Source organism: Tachypleus tridentatus, chromosome 6 (assembly GCF_004210375.1).
Source record: "Tachypleus tridentatus isolate NWPU-2018 chromosome 6, ASM421037v1, whole genome shotgun sequence".
Classification (NCBI taxonomy): Eukaryota; Metazoa; Arthropoda; class Merostomata; order Xiphosura; family Limulidae; genus Tachypleus; species Tachypleus tridentatus.
Genome location: NC_134830.1, coordinates 13832559 through 13858733, shown reverse-complemented (window position 1 = coordinate 13858733; position 26175 = coordinate 13832559). Strand labels below are relative to the sequence as shown.

The window sequence follows — 26175 nt, the reverse complement described above, 5'->3', positions numbered from 1 at the left end:
CAAACCAAGTGGTGGGCTTCTCAGTGGAACGCTGACATCATTTGGTCTTACGATGAATGCATAAATGTCATTGTCAATGAATGGAACAAAATGTCGAACAAGTCTGAAGTGTATTTTAGAGGCCAATACTGCACTGTGGATGTCAGGCCACCACTCCCACCGAAACCTCATTACTATACAGTTCATCACAGATTGGAAATGTTCGAAAATTCATCAGACTCCTTCAAGGTAAGACAGAAAGTGAAATAAAAAATATTCACATAAATATATATATGTGTGAATATGAGTGAGAGAGAGATGGAAATATAAGCAAACAAATAGACCGTTTGATTGTACCAAATATGAAAATATTTCAGGTAAAATGAACTTGAAACTACGCCGTTTAAGGTGATTAAAACTGGACTTTGCTTCATTACGAATAAATGACAAATTATCACTGGTGGAAGAACCTCCACATCCCGAACGTACTTACTTTATTGGGTTTATTTTCTAAAACCAACTTTTGTCTGTTGATTTTGCGTACTTTTGAATCTCTCCTCCAATAGTACAGTGGTATGTATGTGAACTTAAAATGGTAAAAATCGAGTTTTAATACCCGTGGTGAGCAAAGCACAGACATCCATTGTACTGCTTTGTGATTAATTACAGGCAAACAATAATTTTGAATTTCATGAGTTAATGAACTGATAACAGTTGATATTAATCAAAAATTGTTATTTTTAGCTAATCACACAATTACTTCTGTCATATAAGATGACATGTTTTATTTTCCAACAACATGTAAGATATGTTCTGGATTATTAAAACAAAAGAGAAGTTAGCTTAATAGGAGCTAAGAGGGTGTCCGTTTTATCAACTTTTGTTATTATTCTATCAGATCCTGACAGATGTCAGCAACAAGGCTCATGTTTTCTATTTTCTGTCACTACGGTTAGGACTCTGTATTCCCTCAACATGTTCAGCAAGAGATTTGGAACAATTTATTCAAAAACGTAAGTTTCGCTTGCAATAAACAATGTACGTTTTTATTATTACCTTCCTGTTACTATTGTAAAAAAGTTTCTTGTCGGTTTCTTCAGCCTTCAATATTACTTTGTTTTTTGCACTCGTTTTTTTAAGTGTTCTATTATATGCTTTATAAAATGTTAAGGTTGCACTCTGTTCATTCATATCAAAGTATTCATATCATTTAACTTTATGTTAGTCTGTTTCGAAACGTCATTACAACAAGAATGTTTAATTCATATTATTTATAAATAATCAGTCGACAGTAGTTTAAGTTTATTATATTCAACTTTCCTATTATTTATAGAATGTATATCTATTCTATCACAACATTCCTAACTTACGTATTTTCAATTGCGTTCAAATGTTCAAACGTATGTACGAATGTTTTATGTAGAGGTTTAACTGCACGTTATAAGGCACATCTTTCATAGCCAATATTTTCGTTAGAACCACATCCTCCATCACTGATGACGGCCAGCATGAAAGTTATGCCTTATACCTATTACCCGACATATGGTAATTGTTATTGTAACAAGCTTCTTTAATGGGCCTTGAAACCAATCTTAGGCTTCACAACTTGTTAAACTTTCCACAGATTTTCAACTTCATATCGGTGTCAACTTCCAAAACAAAGACTCGGTAGCTGGACTCAGCTTTAAATCCTAGTTTATGATCTTTTGTAATGGTACTAAAAGACATGACTAGCTTCACTTTAAGGCCATATTCTCAGTATGCGAATAACGTATTGCTCCTGGTTTGTTTTGGTATTTTTCAAAAACACTCACTCTCTCGTACATTTCTTTTTTATCTGTTTGGAAAATATTTAAAATTTTCCCCTGTTTAACAACTTTCGTGGTATTAACATTTTATCTCAAAACACTTTGACCACGTTTCATTCATAAGTGTAGACTTGACAGCTAGGTTCTGTCGAATGTTCGAGAATTGGCCGTGAAACTATATATATATAGTAACCAAAGATTATCGTGGAGCCAGCGCCAAAGCATGTACTTATGTTGTCACCCCACTGCACTGGCACATACTATTTTGTTAATACAATCCTCTAAAAATGAAACTTTGATGAAGAAGTACAAAGTAATTTTTACATTTTGTATTCACCTTTTAGGTTCTGGGATTCTTTAATCCAGCTACATTTATATTACTATACTGTATTTGAAAGCTTATTTTAATTATTATAGTTTGAACTGAAAAATATATTATTATTTTTCTTTCATGTGGTATATAGTGGTAGAAGATTATGGATTTTTAGTTTCTGTTTCTCATTGTGAAATATATGAACCTATGCACGTCGACAACGCAGAACTTGCAGTAATGTAAGTACAAATAACGCGTGTTCTTCATATTATAGAATATTTATTGTTGTTATTTTCTGATCATCACATGTAATATTTCTACCTAACTGCATTTCAGTAATGATTTATATCTCGTTGTTTAATGCTGGCTTATTATGGTCGTGAAGTAAATATTTAAAATGTAGCTTTACACGTATTAACAATATAATTAAATTTTTTCATAGATATATCAAATTAGTCAATGTTGTATTATGTTATTTGCTAAAATGTATGAAGTAATTTATTAAGCTCAAATATCCAATAAAATGTATCAGTGAAAATGATCCGTAAATATCAAAATACAATATATCCCATTTATTTTAGTTCCGTGATAAGTCTCATGGCTTTCTTTGTCTTCGCCGCTTCGATCTTCGATATTCTTTGCCGATTTTGTTTGGGTCAGAAATCCAAAGAAAACAAAAATCCTCCAGGTACGATATGATTTGCGATCTGACTAGAAATATGTGAGAAATTATATTAGCTTTTACTTTTAAAGTTTTGAAAGAGCACACTTGTAAAGCACATTTTTAAGTTAGTAAATATGGCAAATAAAACTATGTTTAGGTTGTGCATCAATTACATTTTGGTTTCTACAACTATTAACATGCAATTATGTTTTACATGATATTGAAACAAATTTCATTTCACACAACAGCAAAATAACCATGTTCGTGATATAAAACATACCACATCTTTTTATTTTTAAAAGTATGTTTGTTTTTATGTATAGTTAAGCGTGCCTGAAAAAAATGGAAATTGATAAACTTATATAACATTCACGTTTATATTCTTTTGTCATTTAATGTCTTCGAGTTGGTTTAGATACAAGTTGTTTCACACTTTTGTAAATAACGGCTTAATAATATTTGCATAGTAAATTAAACGGCGATTTATATCATCTTTGTATGTAGATTGTTCTTAAAATGTATGTGTAGATTATCGTTGAAACTTGCACATCTCGACGAGATGATCTTGTTACTTTTTAATCTGCACATAGATTATAATGCTAGTTTTACCTTTCATGTCTCATTAACTTTTAATCTGTACATAAATTATAATATTACTTTCTACTTTACGTCTTTTTAATATCTAGATTACACGTAAATTAGCACTTTTACTTTTTTACCTCGTTAACTAATAATTATTTATTTCTTTGAGAATTCATCTATATTAGTATATTTCCTAAAGTAACAATATAATTTTTGTCTTCAGTTACGGAAGTTTATCAACGTGCACTCAAATTTTCCAATTAGCTAGTTTTTTTTATTGAAACAATTAATATTTAATTTAGGAACTATTACAAAAATTATTTTGGCCTTTTCTGCATACACCAACATCGGAAAGCTTTTGGACACCAGGACATCACTAGAAGGCCTACGATCTCTTCACGGAGTTCGGTTTGTTAGTATGATGTGGATTATCTGTGGTAATATCTTCCTCAGCATGAAGTATCAAATCTTTCGTGAGTGTTCCTCTTTCACTTTTACATTTGGAAAAACTAAGATGCCTATAAGGCGTTTTTTTTTCTCATAAATGCCTTTTGAAATGGTAATTCGTCATTCAGTAATATTTTGGTTTTGGTTTCGTATGCCGTTACAAACTCTCAGGTAAAATAATAAATATCAGTTTTCTTTAAGATTTCGTCAAAGAAACTTGCAAACGTAATTTCTTCGTAATTACTCAACTACAGCTTTAATTTTAAAATAAAGATATGAATTAATTTGAAGCTTATTTCTTGTTTGTTTGGTATAAACTAACAGGTTACCGGACACTTGTAAATTACAGACTGGATAACTTTGAAATTTATGTATTTTATTTACACTTACTAATTCACTTGCTAACTCAATTACTATGTTGGGCTTCAGAAATTCTGTATTAAAAAGTGTAGTTCTTGTATACAGCAGCCAAATTTAAAACTTTAAATTAAATATGTATTTTTGTTAAAGAGTGTTACATATTATAAATTATTCCAACGAATCTCCGATTTATTACGTATTACAATTTCAAATCGCCCAAAATTCTTATTTTAATTTAAAAGTTAATGAAAAGTCGGTGTGTATCAATTTTATGATACTTGCCTAAAATATTCATGCACATAATATTCTTACTTAATACAAATACACTTTAATATACAAACAACAATACATTTTATATTAACACTTATTACAAAAAGTTATTAAAATTTTTGATTTATATACAAAAAAATTAGAAAGTCACAAACAGCATTCATTTTTCCATCTGGTCTAGAATTGAATATTTTATCAACGGTCGAGGTCCACAAGGCACAAACTTCTTTTATATTGATATACTGATATGCTTTATTTGACGGACATGCTAGTAAACTCTATTCTTGTTTGGCGTAACGTGATATACAAGTTCACTTTTTACCGACGAAGAAATCCAATGTTTTTGTGAAAATATTAACGTCCGAAGTTAATTTTCTGAAGTTGAACGGTTCAAATCTATAAACGTTCTTGGTCAAATATCTGTAGTTTTTCGATTAATAAGCGTTAATCACAATTATAGCTTCCGAGGGTTATAGTATTCTGACTCTAGCTAACCAACAATATATTTTGTTTTGTCTCTCGGTGAGCCGATTTACATGGTTTAAGGCGATGTTTTCGAATGTTCTACAATGTTCGAAAAAACGCTAGCGTTTTTGTAAAACAAATGTGTTTCATTCTTACTCTTGAGAATCTTCTACAAATTTAGAGAACAAACTGTACTTTCGCAATACACATCCCACAATATGTGTCACATGTATAAAAAACTATACTGAAACAAACGTAGGCACTAAAATAAATGTACAACAGTTAACTAGTTAGAAGAGTTTGTACTTTTGTGAAGCTTAAAAAACTATTTTATTTAATAAATTTATTATGTTTCTTTTTTATGCTATTCTTTTTTTTTACCGTGTGTTAGACGAACAAGCTTGTTTCCTCTTGTTTACCATAAAACATCATAAGGATATGGGTTAATTCTATCATAAATAAAGTTAGATGTTTCTTAACCATCATCTAAAGACATGTTTTTAAATTACCTGTGTTATTCATTAACACTAAGCGTTAACACTAAAGTAATGATTCATTACTTTTTTCTTCCTTGTTATCAGGTCCATTAATTTTGTAGGGGAGAGAAATGCAAAGAAGATTTTTTTTCCTTTTCTGCCTTAAATTAAACATAATAACAAATATCAAATTAGCGTGTTGATAAATCAATGGTGCGATTCCTGCAATCCAAACGTCTTTTAGACTCAGTATTGTCGATTATTTGAAGAGAAATATGAATAGCATTTTAGTTTTAAATAACGGTGTTTAACTGAAGATTAACAATTTAAAAAAAAATTCAATGACTCAGTAGCTAACTGAAAAACTCTGAGTTACTGCGTCAGGCATTATGAGATTAATAATAAAATTAGTGTTTTAAAATACCTTGACACAAGAACATAGATTTAAAGAAGAAATACACGTACACAAATATCATTAAGCACAGAGAAGCGATACAGGGAGTAAATAAAGAAATTAACAAACATTCCAATATCAGCACACTAAAGTCCTTTTTGACAAAATCCACCATATAGTTTGTATAGAATGCCGAGCATTTTATTGTTATTGTTGCACATAAAAGGCTCACAATAACAATAACAGTTAAATTCAGTGCAGGATATTTTTGTACGTATACGTTTCCAGGATTATTATGGTCGTCGAACTTTATATAAATTAGGTATTTTAACTGATCTAATACCGAGTTGATTTAATGAAATAAAAATGTTTTGAAAATTAAATTACTGATTCAGTAAGCATGGCCAGGGGGTTAAGGCTTTCGACTCGTAATCTGAGAGTAGCGGATTCGAATCCCCGTCGCACCCAACATGCTTGTCCTTTCAGCCGTGGGGGGCGTTATAATGTGACGGTCAATCTCACTATTCGTTGGTAAAAGAGTAGCCCAAGAGTTGGCGGTGGGTGGTGATGACTAGCTGCCTTCCCTCTAGTCTTACACTACTAAATTAAAAACGGCTAACGCAGATAGCCCTCGTGTAACTTTGCGCGAAATTCCAAAAACAAACAAACAAATAAATAATCACAGCTGGCCAGTATCTCTCGTTGGTTTCCATTCATGTCACCACTTTCTGACTGCTCAAATAAAGTGCTAAGTCACGCGATGCATGATCTCCCAGATCCACTGTCCGACACGTTTATCTTTTTTCGTTACTGTACATCGATTTGGTTTATTAAAGTTTCGTAAATATAGAAACATTTGATAACGTAACATTAGATGTTTCTAACCAGTGTTCCTTCTAAGCTGCGCAGTCGTACAACAACCAATCAAGTACCACACACTTCAGAATTCCAGTCGTATACATCCTCAGTAGTCGTGAAGAGACTCAACATGTTGACGACCCTAATGACCAACTGGTAGTACTGCAAAGCTGCCTAATGATCCAATAGAATTGATGGTTCAAAATATCCCCTCCCCAAGAAAACAAACAATGGTGGTGCATATTACCTTGATATTGGGGAACATGAAAAATTCATTCAAATTAGAGGGAACATTGCTTCCAAATTGAATGAGTAAGGCCGGTTGTGGTATAATGGTTGGAACGCACGGGTTGAATCGAATTACCCATGATTCAAGTTTCGTTGAAACAGCAACTCTCTTCTCATTCGTCACTGCATAAATGTTATAAAAGTAACAAGCGAATCCTACTGTTCCGTCAGATAATTGTCTTCCAAGACTTAGAGGTAGGTGTTGTCGATCAGTGTATATGTTTAAAACAGTGGACGGCTATGAACGGATGATTCATGTTTAGCATTGCGCGAAAATTCTGTATTGGACAATTTGGAGGGGTGGGGTGCTGACGAACTATTCCATCATGTATAGTGTATCTTATAATTGCTATCAGTAACCTGTTCCTACACAGATTTTTATAAAAATACCTCGTTGTTACATGTTTGTTTGTCTTTTAAATTTCGTGCAAAGCTACACGAGGGCTATCTGCGCTAGCCGTCCGTAATTTAGCAGTGTAAGACATGAGGGAAGGCAGCTAGTCATAATCACCCACCACCAACTCTTAGGCTACTCTTTTACCAACGAATAGTGGGATTGACCCTGACATTATAACAACCCTACGGCTGAAAGGGCGAGCATGTTTGGTGTGACGGCGATTCGAAACCGCGACCCTCGAATTACGAGTCGATCGCCCTAACCACCTGGCCATGTCGGGCCCCTCAAATTAGAACGCCTCCGCGGCTGAAAGGACAAACATGTTTTGTGAAGGGATATCGAGCCTAACGACTTACCCACCAACTCATACCAGGCTAACTTAAAAAGAGATAAAATTATAAGTTTGAAAGACGCTAAATTTCATCGCAGTGAAAAGATATAGTAGTATGTAGTAAGTTTTTATGTGTCATTTGGTTTTGAGTGAGAATGCGATTTGAAATGTCAATATCTGTATAAGAAATACAAGATGCTTATACGATGTATAAACATGTACATCTGTCTATAGAGAATTATCTAAATTACATTAGTCTATCTTATTGCCCTTCAGTGGCAGAGCGGGAAGTCTGCGGACTTAAACACTAGAAACATGGTTTCGATACTCGAGGTGGGCAGAGCACAGATAGCCCATTGCGTAGACTTGAGCTCAGTTTCAAACAAAAAACTATTTTATTCTGATGCGAAAAGGCGAAAACGATTATTTGATAGCAAACACATGCGTGATAAAATTCCCATCAGGTAACAGGTAAGAGTGAAATACAATCAGCAACTACAGTAAAGATACTTGTTACTAGTTCTTTCTTTTCACTCAATGTTTATTATTACAATAAGCAAGAACGTGAAATGTTTGCCTTGATTCCTCAGTCACACATCTAGATCAAACTGTTAAATTTTGAGGATTTTATTAGCATCACTAAACAACAAATTATTATGAAAGTTCGGATGGATGTTTACTGGTTACTATATCTCGATAATATTACGTATTTACACCAAATCTAACATGTAATTTTATATGTAGGTCAACTTATCAGAGCTATAGCTGTTTCTGAAAGCTTTGCCTTCCAGCCGTTTTTAAATTGCACTTTAGCATTGGACACGTTCTTTTTTATCAGGTAAGTAACATAGCTACACGAATACTTTTATCAGGTATGTATCATATATAGATGAACACTTTTTATCACATATGTAATGTGCATAGAAAGGTACTTTTTAGCAGGTAAGTATCACACGTAGATGAATATTTTCTTATCTGATATGCACAATACAGTAAATATATTATATATCTTTTGCATACCATTGAAACTTTTATTAAAGTTATTTTTATTTTCATTCAAGAATATGAAAAAAATATTAAATTAAAGAAGTAATGAATAGCTTTAAAATGATGGATTACTGTTTATATATGTGTATCTAATAATGTGTTTTTTATTGCAGTGGCTTCTTAGCAACATATACAGTATTGAGGCGAGAAACATCAATGAAAGTTTTTTCGAATCCACTGCTATTGTTTTTTCATCGTATCTACAGGTAAGAGTTTAGTTACGATAAATATCACTAGATGTCAGGTTGAAAACTTATTTGCTTTGTATGGAAAAATACGTGTTATGTAAGCAAAAGTACAATGTTATTATCATAAAATGCTTCTGTATCATAGCATAAAGTACTTAAAATATACTTTTACTTTTATTTTAGTTCTATAAAGAACTTCATATTTTGGAGTTGTTTTTTTTTTTAAATTAGAGTGTTTATTTATATAATAACAAAACGAAATGTACCCGTTATTTTCACATGTTAATAGGTTCAGTTTATAGTTAAAAAATGATAATTCTAAATGAACTTTAACAACGCCATTACTCTTTGGATCTTGAATTTTGAATAACTGGCACTGCTCGGTGTATTAGGTCAGGATTAGTTGTTGCGTAAATAAATAGCTTAAGTTCTTTCAACAATATGTGACGATTTTCACATTGTTAACGTTGGACAAAAAGTGAAAAACATTTTACTGTATTTTCTCACTATACGAACCACGCTGATAGTCAGTAAACGCAGTTAATGAATTCTTGCTCTATGATAAATTGATGATTCAATTATCTTGGACCTGGCATGGTTAGGTGGTTAAGGCACTTGACTCGTAATCTGAGGGTCGCAGGTTCGAATCCCCATCACACCAAACATGCTTGCCCTTCAGTCGTGGGGACGCTATAATATGACGTTCAATCCCACTATTCGTTGGTAAAAGAGTAGCTCAAGATTTGGCGGTGGGCGGTCATGACTGGCTGCCTTTCCTCTAGTCTTACACCGCTAAATTAGGGACGGCGAGCGCAGATAGCTCTCATATAGCTTTGCGCGAAATTCAAACTAAACCAATAATCTTGAGGTCACTTTCAAAATTAACCAAAAATTGAGTTAAAAAGGAAAAAAAATTGTTAATGGCAGATGTACCTTATCCTGTGTATTGTTATTCTTACACTTACAGACTGATACCTGCGCACATGGTTGTGGTGGCGCTGACGATTCTCTTTCCTCTTGTTGGAGGAGGGCCTGTATGGTCTGAAATCCTTGATCCCTTAATCACTAACTGTCGTGAACGTTGGTGGACGAATTTGCTGTTTGTCAACAACTTTGTTGTCAGTGCTGAATATAGGGTAAGATTTATCTAAATGTTTCTAAATGAGCAAATATTTGTCTTCTGATGAAACTTAAATGTCATTTACAGTATGCAGTGTTTAAGGAAAAATGGTCTGTGTTTGATATTTTCACTTGCCTAAGTTCTTATCTAATGTTTATATATCTCTGTTGCCATTATACGTTGCTACCAATTTTTGCGCTTATGTAATCAAAGAGTGATATTCCACTTCGCTTTTATAACGCATTCATGGCTCCAAAGTATGAAGCGTGATTTATTTAATTTAATTTTAATTATTTATTTCTGTAATATGCTACAGATCCACAGTATGGAAAACACTAAAAAGTAGGGTGCGCTTTTTTTGGTGTATCTAATTTTTTCTTCTTTTTTGTCTTTACATCTAATATTTCTTCTCAACTACTTTTATAGTTGAAAGTGTGTGTTCTGTACTGGTACAGATATGTAGACGACACGATTGCGGGATTCACATCTACAGAACACACACTTAACTTTTTTTAATCACATTAACTCTGTACATCCCAACATTAACTTCACATGTGAACAGGAAGAAAGCCATTAAATATCATTTCTTAACCTAAAAATTACAAAACCCGATACACAATTTAATACAGAAATCCACCGAAAAATTTCCCATAGTGGACTATACATTCCTTGGGACTCAGCACATGAAACAAAACAAAAACTCAACACACTAAGAAACCAAATAAACACAGCCATAAAACTATACTCACCAGATAAAATTAACGACGAATTAGACAAAATAAAACAATACTTCATCAACATCAATAAGTTTCCTCCACAAACCATATAAAACATTATACGCACACACCTAGACAAAGAGCAAAATCAACTAACAAAAGTAAATATACCCCACGAATTAAAAAAATCACGAAACCATATACTGCTGCATACCATATATTCCCGACATCAGCAGAAAAATAACCAACATTTGGCAAAAACTAGTAACTAAGTATAACATTCCAGTTAATATCAAATTTATTCAAAAACCGGGAACAAAACTGAGGTCTATACTATGTAAAAACTACACTGCCAAATACCACACCAACATTATTTATAAAATACAATGTGATAACTGCCACGACTTCTGTATTGGAGAAACAAGTAGAAAAATGGAAACCAGATTCAAAGAACACAAAAAGTCACCTTCACACGTTTGCGAACACTGCAAGTCAAATAAACACAACATAACCATAGAAAACACTCAAATACTAAATAAAGAAACAAACTTAAACAAACGCAAAATAAAAGAATTCTTATTTATACAACAACTCAAGCCCAAAATAAACCAATACAAAGGAACACCTTTATACCTTATTAAATATATAATATAATCAAACATCTAAGCACGCCCTCTACATTCCTATACTCAGTTACATAACCCCCTTCAAACATGTGGTTAGCCATCAGTCAGTTATCTCTTTCTTTCTATGTGAACCTGACGATGACCGAAGAAGGTCGAAACGTTGTTCACTCCTCCACATAAAAGAATTCTCAACCCAAACCAGCCGTTTTTACATATATAGTGTAGAAATCCTAGTTTTGGCATCGTCTTTTAGAACCCCATGATTCTGAAATAATAGATATCAGTTAACTCCACTTGGTATTTCAATCGTCAGAATGGAGTCGAATCTCTTTGTTCTTAGCCCTATTCTGGGTTAAGAAGAAAGATCAGATTTTTTTTTGCTTGGATATACGACGTACTCATAGCTCCATAGTGTGGGAGGTGGTTTTTGTGAGAGTAACGGTGCGCGATTAATGGACCCACAAATCAATAGCCCAGTCGCTAACCGCTGGCCACAATTAGTTGCCAGGCCAGAAACACTTAAATTTCGGGCATATTGAGCTGTGCCAAGCCAAGATTTAACATTCATTCTGAATACAGCTGTTCATTGCCACAAAAACGTGCTTTACACATTATGGCCATGAGGGCGCTACCATAGTTATGGTTAAATCTCAAGAGCTGGATGTTGTTGGCTAGCTACCTTCGATTTAGTTTATTATTTCAGAATTTTGAGCCGGTTGTGTGCAGACGCAGAAATTAAAAACAAACATACGCTATCATATAGTCATCTTTAACTTTTATAGAGCTGTTGATTAAAATGAGGAAAACAAGATTCGTAGACAGACAGTTTCTCACATTCTAAACATGGCCAAGCAAAACTAAATTAACTAAACTAATTATATGGAAAAGATTTGAAAGTTTATTTTTTTTTATAAAATGAAATACTTTAATATAAAATACATTACTTAGTCTCAGCTGTAGCTTAGTTATACATATAATGTTACTCGTGACTTAAATATTACATTGCGATTTTGGATAAAAACATCCTCGTAGTTTGTACTTAAACTACGATAATATATGTGAGGCTTTCTTCTCAACATATGCACAAAACATGAAGGAATTTTGTATCCTAGTCGCATGTTGCAATGTATGTGGCACAGCAGTTTGTTTGCGGACTTACAACGCTAGAAGACGGTTTTCGATACACGTGACATATAGTTCACTGTGTAGCTTTGTGCTTAATTACAAACAAACAAACTTCAGCTCTTTAAATAATTGAATTTGTTTAATACCATGATGTCCTGGTTTTTAATACATTATACGCAGAATAAACAAGTTATCAACTTTGAGCATTTAGTTAAGTTCTTAAATATGTATTTGCAACCGTTTAAACAAAATTTTTATTTAGAAATGTAAAAACTAAAATCTAGTATCGAATAACTCGAATATTTCGGTAAACTCGACAATGTCTGATTTATTTCCATATTTGTGATGAAGTTTTTAACGAAACTTTTCTCATTGAGAAATTTACGTTAATTCATAATTTACATTACGCATTGAAATACTATACTAATTTGCGATAAATTTTAGTGATAAATATGCGCAAAAATGCAATTTATTTCTAAAACATTTGAAAACGTTAAACTAAATTGTATTTTTCAAAACTAAATACATATATACGTGCAAATAGCTTTTAAACTACCTTTTTAACTGTTTTCGCAGTGTTTGGAGCATTCTTGGTACGTGTCTTGCGAAGCTCAGCTTTTACTTGTTGCAGTTGGCGTACTTTTACTCATCAAAAGGTAATCGTACTTTCAAATGTTTTAAGTTGCGTCTTAATATATTTCTCTATATCTTTCCAGCGACTTGGGCTAATAAATTACTTTAGTTTCCTTTAGTCGGTTTTTAAGTTTCCAGTTCTGATATGATTAATTATAATACTTTCTTTAAACATTTCCTCAGTGCTTAACATAACTCAAACGCCCGGCATGGCCAGGTGGTTAGGGCGCTCGACTCGTAATCTCAGGGTCGCAGGTTTGAATTCCCGTCAAACTAAACATGCTCGCCCTTTCATTCGTTGGGGCGTTATACAGTGACGGTCAATCCCACTGTATCGTAAGTAAAGGAGTATCTCAAGAGTTGACGGCGGGTGGTGATGACTAGATGCCTTCCCTCTAGTCTTACACTACTATATTAGGGACGGCTAGCATAGATAGCCCTCGTGTAGTATTGCGCGAAATTCAAAACGAACATGACTCAAGAAGGCATTGCTATGTGTTGTCACCTTTCACGACTTCAAAACGACGCGTAATCTTCACAATATTTTTCATGTATATGTGTTCAAAACAATGAAGGGGCTGTGGCACAAGCAAATTATTAACTGAAAACATTATAATGCAGAGCGCTAAACAGCAACTAGCATACACGTGTTAATCTTTGTCTTTATTACAGGTTATTTGGATTAAAGTTTCAGTTCCGAAGAATAAAATAAAATAAACATCATATGTATTATATTCTATGTACATTAGCACTGAAGTCTATATGGTGGTGCACTAATTTCAACAAATTATTGGTATTTACATATACATCTATCTATACGTTACAGTGACATAATTTGTAATAAAAGTGAGTTACTAATTTGTTTAAAACTTTTTGTCTTCTGGGTTTCTTTGTTTTGAATTTCGCACGAAGCTACACGAGGGCTATCTGCGCTAGCTGTCCCTAATTTAGCATTTAAAAAACTGGAAAGAAGACAGCTAATCATCACTGCCCACCGCCAACTCTTAACATACTCTTTTACCACTGAATAGTGGGAGGGAACGTCCTATAACAACGCCGCCATGGTTGAATGGGAAAGCATGTTTAAAATGACAGGGATTCGAACTCGCGACCCTCCGAGGGCAAGTCAAGAACCCTAACCACGTGGCAAACTTTTCTTTCAGTACTAATAAATAATTTATATTTATGTTATTTGTAAAACGCATTACTCCAAATCTTTCCTAAATAATAATTTGATAAAGACTAACAAGTTGCGTGGGGGCGTTATAACGTTACGATCAATCCCACTATTCATTGGTAAAAAGAGTAGCCCAAGAGTTGGCGGTGGGTGGTGATGACTAGCTGCCTTCCCTCTAGTCTTACACTGCTAAGTTAGGGACGGCTAGCACAGATAGCCCTCGAGTAGCTTTGTGCGAAATTCAAAAACAAAACAAACAAAACTCACAAGTTGTATATAAATTATGAATATTACGACTCATATGTAGCTATTATAATAGCCATGTTTAAAATGTAATAGCTAAACTGCCTTGTAGTTTGGACCTAAAAATAAATGACTAAACTTGATGTAATAGTAAAATAATTATGTGATCGATATTTCAATTAAATAATTATTTTTCTCTTGTAATTATTTTAACCTTTTTTTTTCTTTACACTTTCCAATTACATTATGTTGCGTTTGCTTGTTAAACTATTTTAGCGCCATCTGCCGAAGGGATGTAAAGCATTTTCGAATTTTCATTAACACATTAGTCATTATAGTGTGTTAGCTTTTTTCGCGTCTTGTATTTTCCATACACAAAATGAAGAACGTTTACGGTCAGTTAAATAATGTATTTTGTACAGCAAAGGTTATAAGCAAAATACTTTTGTACTTCAATATATATAATGTGTTCTAGCGGTAACAGAAAGAAAAAAATATTATGAACGAGATCTGTCTAGATTGGATCTGAAATGTGAGTTTTTCAATTTTAAGTGAGCTGCATAATTTAACATTCCGTCTGAAACTAGGCCTGAAGTCCTATGTAAAGAGTTGGACTTAGTTTTTTTGAAGTAAAAACGTTGAAATTGTACAAATATTTCAATTTTCGAAAAAACAAATGCAAATCAGTGCATTTTAGACAATGAATTATTTTGATATCAATCATACTACTAAAACCTGTTATTCCAGAATTATCGCAATCGAGCAGGCGTTAAGGACATTGAAAATATGTGGAAAAACGAGAGTTGTAAAGACCTTGGAGCTGCACTCTTTGCAGTTTTGATTGTAATGAATTGTGGGATAATATCTCTGTCTAGAACTCGGAGGTGAAGCCTGTGCAGTTTTTTTAATTGTAGTGAAGTGTGGGACAATACCTCTGTCCGGAACTCGGATGTGTACCCTGTACAGTTTTGATTGTAATGAATTGTGGGACAATATCTCTGTCTAGAAGTCGGAGGTGTATCCTGTGCAGTTTGGATTATAGTGAAATGTGGGACAATATATCTGTCCAGAACTCAGAGGTGTACCCTGTGCAGTTTGGATTATAGTGAAATGTGGGACAATATATCTGTCCAGAACTCAGAGGTGTACCCTGTACAGTTTGGATTATAGTGAAATATGGGACAATATATCTGTCCAGAACTCAGAGGTGTACCCTGTGCAGTTGGATTATAGTGAAATGTGGGACAATATATCTGTCCAGAACTCAGAGGTGTACCCTGTGCAGCTTTGACTGTAGTGAGGTGTGGGATAATATCTGTGTCCAGGAGACTCGGAAGTTTAGCCTGTGAAATGTTTATTGTTTTGAAGTGTGGTCCAATACCTCTCTCTGTCCAGAACTCGAAGGTGTAGCTTGTGGAGTCTTCATTGTTTTGAAGTGTTAGACAATACTTGTATTGTCAACATCTGACTCGCACTGTTATGTTAAGATAGTCTAAGTATTCATGCACGCATTAACTATAAGGATATTAGTATAACGTAAATTTGACCCATGTGAAAAGTGTTGCAATATACGCGTATCTTACTTTTTTCTGATTAGGTTACCAAGATTTGGTGTTCTCGTCATAATAGGGTTAATAATATTGTGCATTACGATAACTGCAGTATTAACCGTTTACTACGTACTTCCACCGACGGTGTTGTTCGCTCAAGCTGATTTACGGTAAGCCTTGAGTAGCTTCATACTTTAAAGTGAATTCTACTCGATTGCAATGACATTTTATCCTACTATAGTTGTTATATTCACTTTCTATCAATAATCTGTAGTTTATATTAACAGTAAAACATTCTTAGAAAAAGAGGTTTCTGTAACCTGCATCTAGATAACTATAGAAATATACAGTTTCTATTTCATTCGTCGAATAAATCATGTTTTTGTTTTAGCGATTGTTTTCAAGGAATTTCAATCTTTTTTTTTTCATAAAACACCGAACTGAAACTTCAAAAATACTTGTTTTATAACAAACGCTGGACTATCTGTTATTGGTTGAAAACCAGTTCTTAATAAAACACTTTATATACGTGTTTCTTTTGAAAGATGCTATTGGCAAATCTCCAGAAAGCACGTGAGAAAACGTGTAAGTGATTAACATACGATACTGAGTCACTTTGTTTTAGAACATTATTACTGAAGATAAAGATTTTGTTTTGTTTTTTTTCAGGCAAAGACTTCAATTCGAGGATATTATGTATCATAAACCATATATCCATCTTGGGGCGTATTGTGTTGGCATGTATCTTGGGTACGCTATCGCCAAGCGTTCTCATATCATATTGAAACCGGTAGGAAAAGTTTGTTCTCCTTTCAACTATTTTTTCAAAAGTAAAGAATAAAATATATATTAATATTGTTTTCCAGCTAGTAGAGTTCTCAGAATTTTAATAAACACGAAGCCCGATCAAGTATTCATACACAGTTCGATCAGCATTAAAATTATTTCACACGTCATTCGATTCTTTTAGGAAGGCACAATGGACAATGTTACTTGTTTCTGATTTCAAGTAGTAACATATTACTTAAGAGCAAATGAAATTTAAAATATTAGAAATTAAAGTGTAATGACAAAACGAGGTTTTACAATTTACCACAAAGCCTGGTATGGCCACATGGTTAGGGCGCTTGACTTGCAATCCGAGAGTCACGGGTTCGAATACCCATCCCCTCCCCAAACATGCTCCCCTTTCAGCCATGGTAGCGTTATTATGTGGCGGTCCAGCCCGCTGTCTGTTCGTAAAAGAATATCTCAAAAGTTGACGGTGAGTAGTAATAACTAGCTGCCTTTCATTTAGTCTTACTCTGCTAAATTAGGGACGGCTAACAAAAAATATCCCTCGTGTACAATGCGTGAAATTCAAAAAACAACAAAAAAGTCCATATTTAAATGTTCATATTATCCAATCAATTGTTTGTTTTGTTTTTTTGAATTTCGCACAAAGCTACTCGAGGGCTATCTATGCTAGCCGTCCCTAATTTAGCAGTGTAACACTAGAGGGAAGGCAGCTAGTCATCACCACCCACCGCCAACTCTTGAGCTACTCTTTTACCAACGAATAGTGGGATTGACCATCACATTATAACGCTCCCACGGCTGAAAGGGCGAGCATGTTTGGCGCGATGGGGATGCGAACCCGCGACCTTCAGATTACGAGTCGCACGCCTTAACACTCTTGGCCATGCAGGGCCTATTATCCAATCAAAGAGACAAATGTTGATATTATAATTTCTTGTATATGTTATGATACATTCAGTATATGAATTTCTGGCTATCAAGTTTACTTAAAAAACAATGTTTTTATAACTCTATTTTGGATTATTTCTATGATTTTTTTTTTTTCTAAACAACATTTGAATACAATTGTACAACACAGTTATGTGTACATAGTGTTTGGATATTTATTAGAATACTAGTTTTTCAGTGATTCTACAGTTCTTGAGAATTTGTCAATGACCTTTTCAGTATATCCTGGTGTTTGGCTGGATAGCAGCAGTCGCCTGTAATTTAGCTGTTGTATTTGGGGTTTACTATTGGAACGAAGGAAACGAAATAATAGAAGCTGTTGATGCTTTCATCTATGCTGCAACACACAGGACAGTCTGGGCTCTTGGGATTGGCTGGCTAACGTTTGTTTGTGTTACTGGGAATGGAGGTAAGTGAGATTAAGTGTTAACATGTTCATTATATTCAAATTATATTTTTAATTACAGTGTTTTCTGTGAAGTTTAGTTACAATGTAAGAAGCGAAGGATAATTGAGCACTTTAGATAAAAAAATAACAAAAAGTAATAACCTTTCTTCTCGTTTCGGAATCTAAATCAAAAGAAAACCACACTGACATTTATTTACGTCATTTGGCAGTATCCTGTGTAATAACAGAAGATTGGATAATGATTCTAAAACCTCAGTCGGTGAGGTTTAAATGATAGACGTAAAAAGTATTGATCTAACCAAAACTAATAAGCAGTTACAATTAACAGAAATGTGTCTAAAATTGTACTCACCAAATGTGAATACATGATTTGTATTTGTTTTGTTTATGCAAGCTTTAATTGAAATATTAAACTAAAATAACATTTTCATAGTTTTGAACACTGACCAATATTCATCGATACTGGCAAGTTTCCAAATAAAAAAACCACTCTTTTTACTTTATTTGCTTATTTCTTTATATCTGAAGGGATTGTCAACAAGATCTTGTCATGGCGAGCATGGATTCCTCTCGGCAGGATAACCTTTCTGACCTACCTCATTCACCCTCTGGTTCAAATGACGTTGGTAGCGCATGTGAAAGAGAGACTTCAGGCTGATCAATATGTCGCTGTAAGTCTTTCTTTCTCATTTAAATTGTATGAACTTACATAGTGGATAACAGCAGTGTATGATTTCAAAATTCGCATATTTTTGTGAGTTTGGAGAAGTTACTATTTAATCCCAGCCCAGGCAACCTTTTTGCCAGACCCAGAATCGGGCCGTTTGATTTGATCTGAACTTGAATGAATTACATTCATGTTCACATCTACCCAACTTTTTCTTTTCGAGACAGGTCCCGACCTTTCCTTCTTTCCACTACTACCTTTGCCTCCACCCAAAAGACCATTTAGTGAGACATTCCCCACCCAAAAAGTCAAGAATAATAACGATAATTAATTTATTAAAATAATAATAATAAAAAAAAACCCCACCACTTAATCCTAATAACAATCCACGAAAGGGGACGAAGAGGAACTACAAAGTTCCTGAACATTCCCAGTTGGAGAGAGAACTCTTCGGATTTCTCTCTCTCTAAACTGAACCCCTGCCACGTTAGTTTAGTTTAGTTAGTTTTTAGTTACTATTTAACTGTTAAAGGCCGCACGCACGTAAGTAGCATTTGAATTTTAGTTGTTGTTGTTTTGTTTACATTATATATTGAAATCAAACTTGTAGACAGAACCTAGTATCAGCGAATGCCAATATATTTATTTCATAAAATTATTTCGTCTTCTGCACGAAGGAAAAAATATTTGTCATTAAATTCTGAATGCAAAGTTTTATGTTAAAAATGTATAACTGTGTACACAATAAAGAAAATAATCTGAGGTAGTGTAAGTAATAATGAGAGGTTATTTGGTTACCTTACAGAACTGACATGACTTAATTAAATAAATAATATTAGTTGAAAAGATATTATTTTCTGAAAACATAAAGTACCTATTGTACCATCACGTTAGTACATTATATTATTACAGGTGTATCTGTTTAGTGTTTTAAAGTACCTATTGTAGCATCACTTAGTACATTATATGTATTTTATTACAGGTGTATTTGTTTAGTGGTTTACTCCTAGCTTCTCTGACCATGGCGTCGTTCCTGTCAGTTCTTGTAGACATGCCTTTTCGAGAACTCGAAAAAGTTGTTGTGTCCACGTTTAGAAAATGCTCAAAGTCCGAGCAACGAAAGGAATCCATTGGATCTATGAAATTAGGATCCAGGAAAATATCCACGAGAGATAAGGAAACATGGACCTGGCATCCTGAAGAGGTCATTAATAACCCAGTGATGGAGAATCAACACGTTGACTGACCTGAATAACTAAGTTTAAATGGAGATATTAAGTGTAAGAAAGTCATTGTAAAACTACTTTAAACTCTCAATTTGAAAGTGAACTCAGCAAATGATACCTTGTGCTATCCAAATTGCACAATGAGTTAGAACCTGCAAGTCAAGCAAGCCACTCTTAACGTATATGTTTATATGTACTTGTAGAAACGAACATAAAACGAAACATCGAGATTCTAACTGATGCACTTATGAGTGGACGACAAGAAAGGAGAAAATCATTTATCAAAACAATTTCATTAACTTATCATTTTCAAAAGAATAACGTTTGTAGATGGCTAGTTTATTACTTGAGCGTCATATTGCATTATTTTTACTGATTCTAAGTTGTACTATACCTCATAGTTTGATTTAGCCACTTTTCCAGTCTCTGTTTTCTGAATGTTCTGACACCACATTATTTATCTATATTGAGTTCCAAACCGAAACGTAAACTCGTTGAATATTGAAATGTATTAAAGGAAGCATTAGAAAGAGGACAATACAATTTAAAATTTTGTTTACCTGAATAAAATTCCAGGTCACGATACGACTGTTATAAGTATGTTACATGAAATGTTTAAATAGATTCCAGCAAAATATTGTCCATTGGGAATTACCCTCTGTGAACAAAAAAAGTGACTACACCAAGAAACATTAGCTGGAAATTATAGATACAAGGCGTAAAATTTCTATTTGTTATTTACCAACTTTAGATAATTTTGTGAAAGGGAATGACTCATGTTGCATCAAAAATCTAAAAAAAAAGTGCCTTGACTACTAGAAACGTTTAACTAAACCTCAAAGTAATCCAGGCTTTGATAGACGTTTCACTAAACCTCAAAGTAATCCAGGCTTTGATAGATGTTTAACTAAACCTCAAAGTAAGCCAGGCTTTGATAGACGTTTAACTAAACCTCAAAGTAGACCACGCTTTGATAGACGAGAAGTTTATTAGTTGATATTTTAAATAAACGGGTCGCAGTCGTTACTGATATTTCACTATCCTATGCGGCATTTCTGCGGACAACCACCGCTATAAACCGAGTTTCGAAACCCGGCCCACTGTGTAGCTACGTGCTTAATTACAAACAACCAACTACTATAATATGCAATATCGATCAAAACTTTTCCATGGCACATATATTTATATATATATATAATTCCTCTCGAGCCACGTGGTTGCTATTTATTTTGAATACCGACCAATATCCGTATTTCAAAAGAGTTCAATTATTGTGATGAAATAGAACTGTTTAGTTTATGTAAGGTAATATAAAAAATAAACAACTCAGAAATACAGTTGATAATATATCATTTTTCACAGAATCTCCTTCTGCTTATTTAGTTTAGTAGTCGTTGTTTTAAGTTAAGCACAAATCTACACAATGGGCTATCTGTGCTCTTGCTATGACGGGTATCGAAACCCGGTTTGAGTCTGCAGACATGATGCTGTGCCACTGGGAGACTTATAGAAATTGATGTTCAAACTTATAGTTCAGTCGTTTGTTACTAATCTGTCTCCCAGTGGATCAGCAGTCCCTTTACACATTAGCAATGTTAAATTTCAAAGTTGGATTCAAACATGGTGGACAGATCGCAGACGGTCTACCTTTAGCTATTAGTTAAAACAAAGGAACAAACAAGCAGTTGTTGATCGATTTTCTATATAAATAAATAAATTTCATGAAAGACTTAAGTTTGAAATTCCAAGTAATACCACAATTTCGACTTTTTTTATTTCAAGGATATAGAGCTGTGTCTTTTATAAAATATTCTTGAAAACACGAAAAATATTTTAAACAATCTAAGTTTCATTATTTCCTTGTAACATTGAAGTATTACATTTTCAACAGTTCCTTCGAATACTTAACAGTATTTAATATTTGTCTGTTGCTAAGCACAAATCCACACAATGGGCTATCCGTGCAGTGCCAACAACGGATATCAAAACCTGGTTTTTACCATTATCTTCGAACTTATTGCTGATCCACTGTATGAGCATTTAATAACCAAATATATATACACACAACAAACTTTTCAAACTGTTAATTATGAAGTAAAATGTAAAAAAAAAAGATATGCCAGACACAAACAAAACGTTTTTTTAATATGTAGCTAGAGCGTTTTTATTTACAAGTTAATACGTTCCTACCATATGTTTTACATTTCTCATGACTACAGACAAATATATTTTGTTTCTCAATTAAGTAACTCAACAATGAGAATTTATTATACAACCTTTTTGTATTGAAAAAAATACTACTAAAGCATAAGTTATATTGTAATAATTTTAACGAAACACCGCCAAATTGAATATTGTTATTCTCTGATAGATGAGGTATGAGTAACATTTGTTCGAATGAATTTTAAAATACATTCAAAACAATTATTATATAGATTTATTTTTTGATATAATGCATTAAAGTATCCTGCAAGTGCTTAGGAATGACACTAAAATGAATTATTTATATCTTCTGTGTGTAATTAAAACATAAAGCTAGGCAATGGGTCATCTGTGAAATAACACGATAATTGTTTATAATATTCATATTCAAGTTTGTACTGTGTTCAACAAATGTGTCTTACGGTACCCATAACTGTAATAAAGTGTGATTTTTGTAGATGCTGAACACACATAACTTCAACAGGGAAATACCATTTAATTTGCATTTATCCATCATGATTTGTTATTATTAGTGTGTTCAAATTATTTTTGAGAGTTTTAAATATATGTTAAATCTTAACTATTATTATTTAAACTGTATAATACAAAAAATAATTAACATATAGCAGTTTATATAAAACTATTCATTCACAATTAAATTTATGCTATTTTTTGTATATTAGCATCCTACTACACTGTGTAGAGATGATGCAAGTGCCATCCCAACTATCTTCTTTGCACTATTTTTGAACGACTGATATTAGCCATACCTACATTTACTTTTGAAAATGTTTATCCTTTACTTATTTTCTTTAAGTAATGCAGTGTTTCAGTAGACATAAGAAGGTTGTATTTATAGCCATGTTCTAAATACAATGAGGCTTGAACTGTAATATTTATTATTTACCTATTATTGGTTAGTGATTCCTGTTTCACCTTGTACTCTTAACTTTTTAATGGTATATTTCTGTAAGAAAGCAAACTTCAAGAGGTAATTATACCATTGTTTTATATTAAGATTTCTTTTAAATGTACTACTACTTAATAATACTTATAAAAGGAGATACTCCATCTGAACAAATGTCACCCTTATTGAACCTGGTTGACATTGTTTTCATTCTTGAGTTATGTAATAAAAGAGATGAAAGAAAAACATTCAAACTTGCTTTACTCACAGAACTTGTGATTCAATTATTACACAGATACTGTAATAAAGGAAACACTTTACAATATTGTAAAGTTTTGATAACCTATTTAAAATATCTTTTCAATGAACAATTGAACTAATCCTACAGAGACAGTGCTACCACCTACTTGACATTCAGATGATGCTGAACTGAATATTAAAATCAGATACTTGATTGCATTAAATACACAATTACAATTAATGATTTTGTTTCAGCTACATTTACTATTTAAATTATTTGCAAGTAATATTTATTTATTTCTTAAATCTCATGCTATACGTGTACGTACATCTAGATCTGTGTTGTCCAGTTAGTAATTCATGGGCCAAATCTCATATACATATATGTACATCTAGATCTGTGTTGTCCAGTTAGTAATTCATGGGCCAAATCTCACATATACATATACATACATCTAGATCTGTGTGTTGTCCAGTTAGTAATTTCATGGGCCAAATCTTATACATATACGTACATCTAGATCTGTGTTGTCCAGTTAGTAATTCATGGGCCAAATCTCACATACATATACATTACATCTAGATCTGTGTTGTCCAGTTAGTAATTCATGGGCCAAATCTCACATACATATACGTACATCTAGATCTGTGTTTGTCCAGTTAGTAATTCATGGGCCAAATCTCACATACATATACACGTACATCTAGATCTGTGTTGTCCAGTTAGTAATTAATGGGCCAAATCTCACTATACATATACGTACATCTAGATCTGTGTTGTCCAGTTAGTAATTCATGGGCCAAATCTCACATACATATACGTACATCTAGATCTGTGTTGTCCAGTTAGTAATTAGATGGGCCAAATCTCACATACATATACGTACATCTAGATCTGTGTTGTCCAGTTAGTAATTCAATGGGCCAAATCTCATTGATACATATACATACGTACATCTAGATCTGTGTTGTCCAGTTAGTAATTAATGGGCCAAATCTCACATACATATGCTTGCCATCTTAGATCTGTGTTGTCCAGTTAGTAATTAATACAACTATATATACATATACGTAGCTTATCCGTTCAGTTGTCCAGTTAGTAATTCATGGGCCAAATCTCACATACATATACACGTACATCTAGATCTGTGTTGTCCAGTTAGTAATTCATGGGCCAAATCTCATCATACATATATGTACATCTAGATCTGTGTTGTCCAGTTAGTAATTCATGGGCCAAATCTCACATACATATACGTACATCTAGATCTGTGTTGTCCAGTTAGTAATCTCATGGGCCAAATCTCTACATACATATACGTACATCTAGATCTGTGTTGTCCAGTTAGTAATTAATGGGCCAAATCTCACATACATATACGTACATCTAGATCTGTGTTGTCCAGTTAGTAATTCATGGGCCAAATCTCACATACATATACGTACATCTAGATCTGTGTTGTCCAGTTAGTAATTCATGGGCCAAATCTCATATACATATACGTACATCTAGATCTGTGTTGTCCAGTTAGTAATTCATGGGCCAAATCTCACATACATATACGTACATCTAGATCTGTGTTGTCCAGTTAGTTAGTAATTCATGGGCCAAATCTCACATACATATACGTACATCTAGATCTGTGTTGTCCAGTTAGTAATTAATGGGCCAAATCTCATATACATATACGTACATCTAGATCTGTGTTGTCCAGTTAGTAATTCATGGGCCAAATCTCACACACATATACGTACATCTAGATCTGTGTTGTCCAGTTAGTAATTCATGGGCCAAATCTCATATACATATACGTACATCTAGATCTGTGTTGTCCAGTTAGTAATTCATGGGCCAAATCTCACATACATATGCGTACATCTAGATCTGTGTTGTCCAGTTAGTAATTCATGGGCCAAATCTCATACACATATACATACATCTAGATCTGTGTTGTCCAGTTAGTAATTCATGGGCCAAATCTCATATACATATATGTACATCTAGATCTGTGTTGTCCAGTTAGTAATTCATGGGCCAAATCTCATATACATAATGCGTACATCTAGATCTGTGTTGTCCAGTTAGTAATTCATGGGCCAAATCTCATATATGCACACATATCTCACATACATCTAGATCTGTGTTGTCCAGTTAGTAATTCATGGGCCAAATCTCATGTATACATATACGTACATCTAGATCTGTGTTGTCCAGTTAGTAATTCATGGGCCAAATCTCACATACATATACGTGCATATCTAGATCTGTGTTGTCCAGTTAGTAATTCATGGGCCAAATCTCACATACATATACGTTACATCTAGATCTGTGTTGTCCAGTTAGTAATTCATGGGCCAAATCTCATTACATATCACGTACATCTAGATCTGTGTTGTCCAGTTAGTAATTCATGGGCCAAATCTCATATACATATACATACATCTAGATCGGTGTTGTCCAGTTAGTAATTCATGGGCCAAATCTCATATACATATATGTACATCTAGATCTCGTGTTGTCCAGTTAGTAATTCATGGGCCAAATCTCATATACATATACGTACATCTAGATCTGTGTTGTCCAGTTAGTAATTCATGAACCAAATCTAACCAACCAACCACAAGGCAGAAATGTAAATGAAACTAAGTCTGATATACGTTCTGTTTTCCCTATTTATAAAGAAACTTTATCCAACCTGCGCCACTTACTCTCTCACATTA

At 33.5% G+C, this 26175-nt stretch overlaps 1 protein-coding gene across 1 annotated transcript; it reads left to right on the top strand.

Moving 5' to 3' along the window:
- Positions 1-54: 54 nt before the first annotated feature.
- LOC143251958 (nose resistant to fluoxetine protein 6-like) lies at positions 55-22494 on the top strand. The gene is made up of 14 exons (XM_076503362.1): positions 55-228; positions 878-992; positions 2252-2339; positions 2682-2788; positions 3649-3819; positions 8377-8470; positions 8793-8885; positions 9835-10003; positions 13031-13110; positions 16105-16227; positions 16727-16847; positions 18023-18212; positions 18741-18883; positions 19862-22494. Exons 1-14 carry the CDS (start codon positions 91-93, stop codon positions 20123-20125), a joined length of 1896 nt encoding a protein of 631 aa, XP_076359477.1. The 5' UTR covers positions 55-90; the 3' UTR covers positions 20126-22494.
- Positions 22495-26175: the final 3681 nt, after the last annotated feature.